This window comes from Pristiophorus japonicus, chromosome 16, assembly GCF_044704955.1.
Source record: "Pristiophorus japonicus isolate sPriJap1 chromosome 16, sPriJap1.hap1, whole genome shotgun sequence".
Lineage (NCBI taxonomy): Eukaryota > Metazoa > Chordata > Chondrichthyes > Pristiophoridae > Pristiophorus > Pristiophorus japonicus.
Window position 1 is genome coordinate 28,300,668 of NC_091992.1, and position 12,671 is coordinate 28,313,338.

Consider the following 12,671-nt stretch of genomic DNA (forward strand, 5'->3'; position numbering starts at 1 on the left):
TTTGTTTCGGAGTCCAGCATCCACAGTATTTTGCTATTGTGCTCATTAGAAATATTTTTGTTTTACGTATGACTGATATCTTTGCAAAAGCAAATACACTTCATTTTCTTTACAAACAAATTCACAAAGGTGCTCAGATAACACACTTTATATGGATGTTATCCAGGTACAGAGCATCCATTTTGCATAAATAATACTGGGGTCACAAGTAGAATGGGATTCCCCGGTCTTGAGTTGCAAACAAAATCCTCCAAGCCCATTTGAGACTCTGTGATTTTGCATTCTTTCACAAGGTAGGTATTATTGTGCAAAGAGTGCTTTTGTCAATGTGCACAGTAAGCACCTTATTTTAAAATAAACTGAAGCAATCTCTTCAATTCTGCTTCTGACCATAAAGTGGCAGCGTACAGTTGGTTTAAAATAAAGCTGTGGTAACCATCTAAAAACCTACATTTTCTTAAACAAATTACGGCAAGTCACCAATATCTTTCCTACTAAAAGTCTGTCATTTTCTCATCCACTTCTTTTTACATTCAAACACAATCGGCACAAACCCTCAGTTTCACGTGTGTCCGTCTGCGAAGCCATTTCTCCCGAGGACTTGATTCGTTGCATGTGGATGGATCCGTGCTGTCGCTCTCCTTTATATTCACACTTTCATACCTCATTACCTGTAATTGGAAAAGTTTCAGCTATAAATACAGCAGCCACACTATAACACACTGTGATACAACACAATCTCTAATATAGTGCACATTACTTATAACTCCCTTACAGAGAAACCATAATGGCAGCAATTACAATATGCCTTTTCTATGGGTCCAAAAGATGGTCTGATAGAGAGTGAGTGGACAATGTACCTTCTACCAAAAGAAGGCTTAAACTGTTCGGATTAATTCAGTTCCAGTTTTCCAAGTCAATTTTATTATATTATAATAAAATGTGCAACTGAGGATTGGCACACCGTTAATGGGACTGCAAAAACTGTGAGCACGAACCATTTTATTCAGAAACATACAAATCATTTATTGTTCATATCACAAAATACATCATGAATACTTTAAAATGTATTATGGACTATCTTTTATAAATCAATGAATTGATTCCTGTTTAACATTCTATTCCAGTGGCATTTTGAATGGTACATGGAAACATAGAAAATAGGTGCAGGAGTAGGCCATTCGGCCCTTCGAGCCTGCACCACCATTCAATAAGATCATGGCTGATCATTCCCTCAGTACCCCTTTCCTGCTTTCTCTCCATACCCCTTGATCCCTTTAGCCGTAAGGGCCATATCTCACTCCCTCTTGAATATATCCAATGAACTGGCATCAACAACTCTCTGCGGTAGGGAATTCCACAGGTTAACAACTCTCTGAGTGAAGAAGTTTCTCCTCATCTCAGTCCTAAATGGCCTACCCCTTATCCTAGGACTGTGTCCCCTGGTTCTGGACTTCCCCATCATCGGGAACATTCTTCCCGCATCTAACCTGTCCAGTCCCATCAGAATCTTATAAGTTTCTATGAGATCCCCTCTCATCCTTCTAAACACCTAATAGCCCACTGGGCACAGCTCCTGATCATACCATTGCAGCACATCTTCATGAACTTTACACAAATGGGTGCCCTATATCAGTATAGCTATTGGAAATCTCAGCGGGTCAGGCAACTTCTGTGGAGAGAAACAGAGTTAACGTTTCAGGTCGATGACCCTTCGGGTCTGACGAAGGGTCGTCGACCGAAAATGTTAACTCTGTTTCCCTCGCCACAGATGCTGCCTGACCCACTGAGATTTCCAGCATTTTCTGTTTTTATTTCAGATTCCAGCATCCACAGTATTTTGCTTTTGTATCAGTAGCAAATATCTAAACAGACACATTCTCTTCAGTGCCCCAGCTTTCCCAGGCCAGTATCACATTCCCTCCATTGTCCCAGCTTTCCCAGGCCAGTATCACATTCCCTCCATTGTACCACCTTTCTCAGGCCACTGGATAGGAAGCAAGAACAGGAACATTGGCTGATTTTCTTCTCCTTAATCATAAGGGCTAATGTGGATGAGGTAGCTGTGGAAAAGTCATTGACCTAGGCTAAGGCTGCAGCATGATGCTTGGCATGGGCTTGAGTTGGATGGGGCTGCTGCAGCCTGGGGCTGAGATTCAGCCTAAGGCCAGCCCCTGGATTGTGTGTAAGTGCAACAGATCCAGGGAAGGAGCGAGGCTGGGCTGAGGGCTGGCAGCTATGGCTATTGGTCAGACTGGGAATGGGGAGTCTTGGGCAAGGAATTGATTCAGGAGCAGTCACTGCTATACGTGGGATCAGGAACACTGTCAGCAGCAACTGATGAGAAGATGATAGCAACAGCCAATAAAAATAGATTACCAAGACCAATAACCGGAGAGATTTGGCAATCACATCATTCCTGCAGGCTAAATTGATTGCACAAAATGGATGAACTGCCACTGATTTTCCTTTGCAGGTCACTTCAAGTTGACCAGAAAAGCCAATTGAATAAACAAAAAAAATGATCTATAACAGGAAGCAAAAATAGAAACAAAAGAAATGCAAAAGAAGTGCTTTGAAATGAAAATATTATACCACATTCATTTTTCATTGAGAACCAGCACCTTTATTTTAAAATGTACTGGATCGATGAATCAAAGTACTGTTACATTAAGGCTCCCTTTATCAAATTTGAGTACGGAAATAATTTCTAGTCATTAGAATGCGAGAACATCTATTCATGCTGTCAGCATTTAATGACAAGATTAACAATTTTATAGTATGCTGATAGAACATAAATAATAATACATTCCTTCTAATTCAACTACTTTGTTGTATTCTGCCTGTGTTGCATTTATAATGTGTCTGTACTATTGTAAAAAGCCCCTTGGAAATGACAGAGCTGCATTCATAAATCCTGATTTACAGGAAGCTGCAGAGAAGAGGCTAATTCAAAGGTAATTTTGAGGCTGCAATGCCATCAGGTTACAGACCTGTTGCCAGATGATTATATCCGACTCACTGGGCTCAATTTTCCACATGGGCGGCTTTTGGCGTATTTGAAGAGGTACGTCCGATTTTTTGGTGGCCTGACTGCGCCAAAAAAAAAGTTCCAAGTTGTTGCGAAATTAACTTTCAGTTTGGAGCGGCGCACGTTGGCCTTAAGCTCTGTGGGCGGAGCTTAAGGCCCGCGCCAAAAACTGATGTTGCCAAGGTAACGAGGGACGCTCTGAAGGGCCGAGGCTGGAAACTGAAACTGAGCAAGGGCTGAGGCTGGGCTGGAAATGGAAAATGACTCCGCTGCTATCCTGGGCCGAATGTCTCTGCCCTTCCGCCCCCTGCTGGTGCCCATCCTGAGCCGAATGGCCCACCCCCCCCCCCCCCGCCCAATCCCGCCCCCTGCTGGTGCCATCCTGGGCCAAATGGCACCCCCCCCCCCCCGCCCCCGGTGCCACTGCTATCCCGGGCCAAAAGGCCCCCCGCTCCCTGTTCTGCTACTTTCCAGGGCCGAAAGGCACTCCCGCTGGTGATGTGTCTCAGCTACGCTGAAACAATGGCATCCACTCTCCACTGATTTTCTCTTCTCTGCACCAATTTCCTTACGTGTAGGTAAGGTTTTTCAGAAGGATGCAGTGCCCCGTTTTAGAAAAAATCATACTTGGTCAAATTCGCTTAAATGGCCAGAAATGGCCCTCCCAGCAGTTTCCGCCCCCAATGACATCAAAAAATCGGGAAATAAAAAAAATCGGATGTACCTATTTTAGAATGGCGCATAAACTTTGTCGAAACATGCCGATTTTAGTCTGCTCCAAAAAAAACAGCGTATGCCTAAAAAACGGCACGGAATGGTGGCGAAAATGTAGCCCTTATAAACAGGTTTGTGTGTCAGGCTCCACGGACAATAACATTTGTGAAGTGGAACTTCAGCAGGGAGATGTTGACTGACTTTTGCTTCATTCATGTTTTTGCATACAGCTGGGGGGGGTCGGGGGGGGAACGGCTGTAAGACAAACTGGGGCAAATTTTGACCTAACACGCTGGGCGACAAGCTGACTGTTATACACGCCGCCCAATTTTACTCTCCATTGACTTCAATGGTAAAAGGGGCCACCGACGCAACACCAGGCCCAGCGGGTTAAGTTAAAATTTCCCCCATTTGGTCAGCATGTGGCAGGTGTATTTACCGGTGATATGCAGGTCACACTGGTGGGGAGGTTATGAGTTATAATGAAACAGCTCTCTCTCTCTCTCTTTGCATTGCTGTGCATAGACACTGACTTAGGGATGGTGGAGAGGAATTGCTATGTGTCCTAGTTTGGAGCTCCTTCTGTTTAGATGGATTTCTCAGTGTAGGTGCCACGCAGATAGTTATGCTTCCATTCTGAACATGTATATTACATACATAGTATTACTTAGTCGTTACAGCACAGAAACAGGCCATTTCGCCCAACAGGTCCATGCCAGTGTTTATGCTCCACATGAGCCTCCTCCCACCCTTTTTTATCTAACCCCATCAATGTATGCTCCATTCCTTTCTCCCTCATGTGCTTATCTAGCTTCCCCTTAAATACATCTATGCTAGCCGCTTCAACTATTCCTTGTGATAACGAGTTCCACATTCTGATCACACTGAGTAAAGAAGTTTCTCCTGAATTCTATATTGGATTTATTAATGACTATCTTACATTTATGACCCCTAGTTTTGGTCTCGCCCACAAGCGAAAACATGTCAGCACATCTACCCTATCAAACCCTTTCATAACCATAAAGACCTCTATCAGGTCACCCCTCAGTCTTCTCTTTTGTCTTCTCACAATGTCCATCTCCAAAGCCAGATGACAGACACTCTTGCAATACTTTATCTCTGTATATTTCAGTCAGTGGATGGATGTCCACCATTGATGGATATCAGTGGACTCCATTTAACATCTCTAGTCATCTTGCCCTGAGGTAGGGATAGCCTTTTTTTTAAATAACAGAAGTGTATTTATATTGTTCAAACTAATGGATTGTTGAGGAGGCGAATTAAAAGCCTGCATGGAGTCATTGGTCAGGGCTTGTATGTGATTTTGTGCCTGGACATCTCATGTTCATATTGGCCCCACGGCAATATGAATGACTGAACTCCACAATTATCCATCATTCTGTACATGCTAAGACTTAAAAGAGACACAAGAGTACATTTTGAGAAAAAAGGCTGGACAGTGTGGAGCTGCAACATCAAGGAGAATGGGTAGCAGATTTAACACAATAGGCCCAATTGTACCTTGCCTTGCCAACTTTACCCTGTAATATTATAAGAACAGAAGAAATAGGAGCAGGAGTAGGCCATTTGGCCCCTCGAGCATGCTCCGCATTTAATAAGATCATGGCTGATCTGATCACAGACTCAGCTCCACTTCCCTGCCCACTCCCCATAACCCTTTAGTCCCTTATTGCTCAAGAATCTGTCTATCTCTGACTTAAATGTATCCAATGACCCAGCCTCCACAGCTCTCTGGGACAGAGAATTCCACAGATTTACAACCCTCTGAGAGAAGAAACTCCTCCTCATCTCAGTTTTAAATGGGCGGCCCCTTATTGTGAGACTATGCACCCTAGTTTTAGTTTCCCCTGTGAGTGGAAATATCCTCTCTGCATCCACCTTGTCGAGCCCCCTCATTATTTTATATGTTTCGATAAGATCACCTCTCATTCTTCTGAACTCCAATGAGTATAAGTCCAACCTACTCAACCTATCTTCATAAGTCAACACCCTCATCTCCGGAATCAACCTAGTGCATTTTCTCTGAATAGCCTCCAATGCAAGTATATCCTTCCTTAAATACTAAGACCAAAACTGTATGCGGTATTCTAGGTGTGGCCTCACCAATACCCTGTACAGTTGTAACAGGATGTTTCTGCTTTTATACACCATCCGCCTTGCAATAAAGGCCAACATTCCATTTGCCTTCCTGATAACTTGATGTACCTGCATACTAACTTTTTGTGTTTCATGTACAAGAACCTCCAGGTCCCTCTGTACTGCAGCACTTTGTAATTTTTCTCCATTTAAATTATAATTTGCTTTTCTATTTTTTCTGCCGAAGTGGATAACCTCACATTTTCCCACATTATACTCCATCTGCCAAAATTTTGCCCACTCACTTAGCCTGTCTATATCCCTTTGCAGATTTCTTGTATCCTCCTCACAATTTGCTCTGCCACCCATCTTTGTATCATCAGCAAATTTGGCTACATTACACTCGGTCCCTTCATCCAAGTAATTAATATAGATTGTAAATAGTTGAGGAACCAACACTGATCCCTGCGGCACTCCACTAGTTACTGTTTGACACCCGGAAAATGACTAATTTATCCCGACTCTCTTTTCTGATGTTAGCCGATCCTCTATCCATGCCCCCAACCCCAACCCTGTGAACTTTTATCTTGTGCAGTAACCTTTTATGTAGCACCTTATCGAATGCCTTCTGGAAATCCAAATACACCACATCCACTGGTTCCCCCTTATCGACCCTACTCGTTACATCCTCAAAGAACGTCAGCAAATTTGTCAAACATGATTTCCCTTTCATAAAACCATGTTGACTCTGCTTGATTGAATCATGCTGTTCCAAATGTCCTGCTACTGCTTCCTTAATAATGGACTCCAGCATTTTCCCAACGACAGATGTTAGGCTAACTGGTCTATAGTGTCCTGCTTTCTGTCTGCCTCCTTTTTTAAATAGGGGCGTTACATTTGCAGTTTTCCAATCCGCTGGGACCTCCCCAGAATCCAGGTAATTTTGATAGATTACAACCAATGCATCCACTATCTCTGCAACCACTTCTTTTAAGACCCTAGGATGCAAGCCATCATGTCCAGGGGACTTGTCCACCTTTAGTCCCATTATTTTACTGAGTACTACTTCAGTAGTGATAGTGATTGTATTAAGTTCCTCCCTCCCTATAGCCCCTTGATTATCCACTATTGGTCATCCGTGAAGACCGATACAAAATATTTGTTCAAAGTCTCTGCCATTTCCCTGTTCCCCATTATTAATTCCCCAGTCTCATCCTCTTATGTTGATAACCTAACTGTTTCAAAGTGACGCCACTAGAATTAATTCTTAAAAATAAACATTCTGTTAGAGTTACCTGCCGTAAAACAAATGCCAACACATCAGTTGATTCCCAGTAGCTGGCATGGAAGAGGTGTGGAAGTGCCACGGTTGGGAAAGCCATTAATGCATCGGGGCAGTATAGTGCGTAGTCTATCCTTTTGGTTCCCCACCATTTTGTAGTAACTGTGGAATAGAAGCAAATATTTTATTTCTTTTGCTTAACATACACAACATTATTCTAATCTCAACTCAATCCTATCAGAACAGCAATTAATCATTTTGATTATTCTTAAATGAACATAACTGAAAAAAAAGTTTATTGAATGCAAGGTGCAGTAGTCCTGGTCTGTCATCAGTTGCTGCTGTGAATTACCCCAAAATATGGCTACACCAAAGCAGCAGTGAATTGGAGATAGACGAGTCAGACATTCACGTATCTTCGTGATGCCATCAGGTCTTCTGGTCCAACTTCCTTTGGGAAGGGGAGCCTCTGCACGCAGAAATCATCTGCCAAAGCAAGTTCGATGCAGCTTTTGGCAGCAGATGCAGGTTTGCAGATATGGGCGAGTGGGCACAGAGCATCTCTTGTACACCCTGACTTGCTGGGCACCCCTTTGTTGGACCTCCTTTTGTACCAAACATTTCTGATCGGGAGATTGACATTGGGGAACTCATTGCTGCTGGGAGCAACAACAAAAACATACAATTGGCACAAGGAGAATCTAAGTATCTGCAGGAAAATAAACTAGGAAAAAAGTGAAGGAAAATGTTTAAGGAATGGCTGAAATACGTTTACCTCAACGTTACTGGGCACTTTGCATATACTTACCTTTGCCTAGCAACCTTCAGTAAGAGTCAATATGCAAGGTAGAATAGCTAACATTTGGTAGATGGTTACATTATAATAACAATAAGGGTTAAATTGGATTAAATCATAATCCAGGCACACAAAGATGCAAGTCTCAGTAGTGAAGTGTAGGCTGGTACGAGAATGGAATGTTAATTGCTAAATGTGTGCCAGAGCATCTGGGGAAAAGCAGGGGAGTATGAAAGGAGAATAAGTGTCTCCCTATAATAACTATCTAAAGGAGAATACATCTGAGAGTATAAGTGACATCGATCTCATGAACACTGTGTGTTATGGGTTGTATTAGTGTGTTTATTAATATGGATTACTAATCAAACCTCTCTCTATCTCTTGGGTCCACATACTTCCATTAAGCATGGAGGATAAGAATTACCCTGAATCCAACACTCTTGATACCTATTTCACATGGACTGATTTACATCCAAAAAAAAACTTGCATTTCTATAGCGCCTTTCACGACCACCAAAGTGTCAAAGCGCTTCACAACCAATGAAGTACTTGCTGAAGTGTAGTCACTGTTGCAATTTGGGAAATCCTAATTTGACCGCCCTAAGTGGAGGAAGTGCATCCGGGAGGGTGCTGAGCACCTTGAGTCTCATCGCCGAAAGCATGCAGAAATCAAGCGCAGGCTGTGTAAAGAGTGTGCGGCAAACCTGTCCCACCCTCCCTTACCCTCAACAACTATCTGTCCCACCTGTGACAGGGACTGTGGCTTTCGTATTGGACTGTTCAGCCACCTAAGGACTCATTTTAAGTCTTCCTCGATTCTGAGGGACTGCCTATGATGATGATTGGGAAATCTGAAGGCAGAATGTTGGAATATGATGTGCAGTATATCTCCACCACCAAATGAATATCCCTCCTTTTTGAAACAACGCTTCTGATGTCGCTAGTCCCAGCTACGTCATGGCATAAAGTGAACAGAGTTCCAGAGAAAGGAAACTCTCGGCCATTTCCCAGGCTTGACTGCTCAATTTTCACACCTGAAAAACACAGCATGGAGCAGAAAATCTAGGCTTGCTTCTCAGAAAACCTGTGAAATTTCAGAATTCTGCACTTGTACGCAGGTCAGACAGAGGTGGCTAACTAAATGGTTCACTGCCTTCGTGTGGGTATTTTTAGATGGAAGTCTCAGACCAGTTCACCATCATTGTAAATGTTGTAGAGAACTTGGGAAAAATGCTGTGCATTGAAGAGAAAGCTCACAGTTTAAAATCTGAACATAAAGAATGGCTGATTCTGGGCACGATTTTAAAGCTGACCTAAGATTTAATACCTTCCCGTAAAAAGGAAATTAATTTTTTTTAAATGAGCTCAGAATAGGAATGGGTATACACAAGAATGATAATGTTTAATGATTGAATTGGTGCCAAAAAATTATCATATTATAATATCTCCCAAAGCTATACAAACATGATATACAGATGTATCATGTCCAATGAGGTCATGGTACTAACAGATGTTAACAAATTTATTGTTGCTAAAAATAATTGCAAGATGGTTGGAGCATGCAAGGGCACTAAATAATTGATGGCAACATATACCGTCTCACTAGCTGGAACTGAGTGGATGATAAAGGGATGAGGCTGAAGGTTGTCTCAGACAATCTTCAGATCAGCCAAAGTGCCAATAAAGGCTGCCACTGTTATTCACTCAAAGCATGAGCAGTTCGACATTTCAGCTTTATATAGTTTTTAAAATAATTTGACTGACTTAGAATTATAGAATGGTTACAGCACAGAAGGAGGCCATTCGGTCTGTCGAGCCCTTGCTGGCTCTATGTGAGCACTTCAGCTAGTCCCACTCCCCCGCCCTTACCCCGTAGTCCTGCAAATATTTTTCCTTCAGGTACTTATCCAATTCCCTTTTGAAAGCCATGATTGAGTCTACCTCCATCACTCTTTCAGGCAGTGCATTCCAGATCCTAACCACTCCCTGCATAAAATGTTTTTTTCCCTCATGTCATATTTGGTTCTTTTGCCAATCACCTTAAATCTGTGTCCTCTGATTCTCGACCATTCCGCCAATGGGAACAGATTCTCTCTCTCTACTCTGTCTAGACCCATCATGATTTTGAACACCTCTATCAAATCTCCTCTCAACCTTCTCTGCTCCAAGGAGAATAACACCAGCCTATCTCCAGTCTATCCACATAACTGAAGACTTTGGCCTAGAAATTCAGGTCATTTGCACCACCCGTTAGCGTCCTCAGGGGGCACTAACGGGGCATAAACAACTTTCCGCCCGGGTGCGGTACCGCTAACTCCCGCTAAATTCTGCGGGCATTTAATGGTGGTGGTAACATGTAACACCCCGCTCCGCTGTGCCGGCGATGACACCGTCATCACTGTGCGCAGCATCCTATTATCGCCACAGAACATAAATTGGGGAGCTCCCCCTGAAGCTGCGCCAAGTGATGCCAGCCACAGCTTCAGGCGATGTGAACCGGGCTGCAGGCCATTCGCGGGGCACTACTTAAAGGGGAGGTGGCAGCCATGTTAAAAATAAATCTGCCATTTTTCATTGGCACCCCGTTGCCACCTTAATCGCTGGGATTGTGTTGCGATCGTTCACCCTGGCACTCTGCTCGAGTGCTGGGTTGTTGGTGTTTATACGGTGGCTTTAACGCACTAAAATATCCCAAGGCGCTGCACAGGAGTGTTATCAAACACAATTGGATACTGAGCCATATAAGGAGATATTAGGGCAGATGACCAGAAGGTTGGTCAAAGAGGTAAGGTTTAAGGAGCATCTTTAAGGAGAGAGAGGTAGAGAGGTGGAGAATTTTAGGGAGGGAATTCCAGAGCTGAGGGTCTAGGCAACAAAAGGCACAGCCGGCAAGGGTGGAGTGGTTAAAATTGGGAATGCACAAGAGGCCAGAATTAGAGGAGCACAGAGATCTCAAAGGCTTGTAGGGATGGAGGAGGTTACAGAGAGAGAGATAGCTATGGAGGGATTTGAAAACAAAGATGAGAATTTTAAAATTAAGGCGTTGCCAGACCGGGAGCCAATATAAGTCAGCGAGCACAGGGGTGATGGGTGAATGAGAATTGGTGCGAGTTAGGTTACAGGTAGCAGAGGTTTGGATGAGCTCAGGTTTATGTAGGGTGGAATATGAGAGGCCGGCCAGGAGAACATTGGAATAATCAAGTCTAGAGGTAACAAAGGCATAGATGAGGGTTTCATCAGCAAATGAGTTGAGGCAGGGGCGGAGTCGAGCGATGTCCCGGAGGTGGAAGTAGGCGGTTTTGGTGATGGAGTGGATATGTGGTCAGCAGCTCATCTCGGTGTTAAATACAACACCAAGGTTGCGAGTGGAGTTTGTGGCGGGAACCGAAGATAATGGCTTCAGTTTTCCCAATAGTTAGTTGGAGGAAATTTCTGCTCATCCCGTACTGGATGTCGGACAAGCAGTGAGACAAATCAGAGACAGTGGAGGGATCGTGAGATGTGGTGGTGAGTTAGAGCTGGGTGTCATCAGCATACATGTAGTTTATTCCTTAAATGAAAAAGACTTTTGCCTACCTTCAGTGTGCATTGGAAAATCAGAACAGATTATTTGAGACGTGCCGATGGCAGCTGAGGTCCCTGAATGCCGATGCAGACTTCGAAAATTTCAGTTAATAATTCATGAGTAACAAAGTCATCAGTGAGTTATTAACATTTTCCTCTGGAAGAACATTCCAGTATCCACAATTATGCGGAGAAAATGGCACATTTGTTTCCTTTTTTAATTCAAAAACAAACTTACTTGGAGTACAAATTGGAGGAGGTCATGTTCTAACAGTACAGCCCTCTCGTCAGACCACATCTTGCCTTCATTCTGGTCACCTTAATGTAAGGTAGAACCTGGAGGTGGCTCAGAACTATGAAACTGAGCCCTAGCATCAGAGGACTGAGTTACAAGGAACAACTGCAGAAACTGGGATTCTCAATCTTGAAAAGAGTTGACTGAAAGGTGACTTCATAGAGGTATATAAAATAGTAAATGGTATAAAGAGGGTAAATCTGGAACACTATTTCGAACCAAATTGTGACACTTGGTCAAGTGGACAAGCTAATAAAAGGTCAATTTAGAACTGATGTCAAGAGGTTCTTTGCACAAAGAGTGAACGAGACATGGAATGGACTTCAGGATAAAGACTGAGGAAAAAGCTCTGGAATCATTTAAAGATGAGGTAAAATGGGTTGAATGGCCTTTCTCATCTGTATCTATTTTGTGATGTTATGATTAATAGTGTCTCGTTAGTTTTACTCCAAACAGAATTAATCACCATCTTGAACATTCCCTGAACAAAAGTATTACATTTATGGGGCTACTTGACCCAAAGGTATTCATTTGTTGATGAGCGAGTCATGAAACAAGTATGAATATTTAGATCCAAGGCTCCATATTTTTTTTTAATTTGTCCAGGGAATTTTTTAATTAGGATGTGGGCGTCGCTGGCAAACATAGAAACATAGAAACATAGAAAATAGGTGCAGGAGCAGGCCATTCAGCCCTTCTAGCCTGCACCGCCATTCAACGAGTTCATGGCTGAACATGAAACTTCAGTACCCACTTCCTGCTTTCACGCCATACCCCTTGATCCCCCGAGTACTAAGGACTTCATCTAACTCCCTTTTGAATATATTTAGTGAATTGGCCTCAACTACTTCCTGTGGTAGAGAATTCCACAGGTTCACCACTCTCTGGGTGA

The 12,671-nt window shown here is 43.1% G+C and overlaps 1 protein-coding gene across 1 annotated transcript in view; it reads right to left on the minus strand.

Annotated features, from left to right (window-relative positions):
• The window catches only part of LOC139226927 (membrane-associated phosphatidylinositol transfer protein 3-like), a gene marked incomplete at its 5' end in the record, with an annotated part of 431,271 nt that overhangs the window by 45,918 nt on the left and 372,682 nt on the right, over positions 1-12,671 (minus strand). Inside the window, 2 exons of the mRNA XM_070858017.1 lie at positions 555-671; positions 7,138-7,286. Of these exons, the coding sequence (XP_070714118.1) occupies positions 555-671; positions 7,138-7,286 (266 nt within the window). The remainder of the gene's footprint in view (positions 1-554; positions 672-7,137; positions 7,287-12,671) is intronic.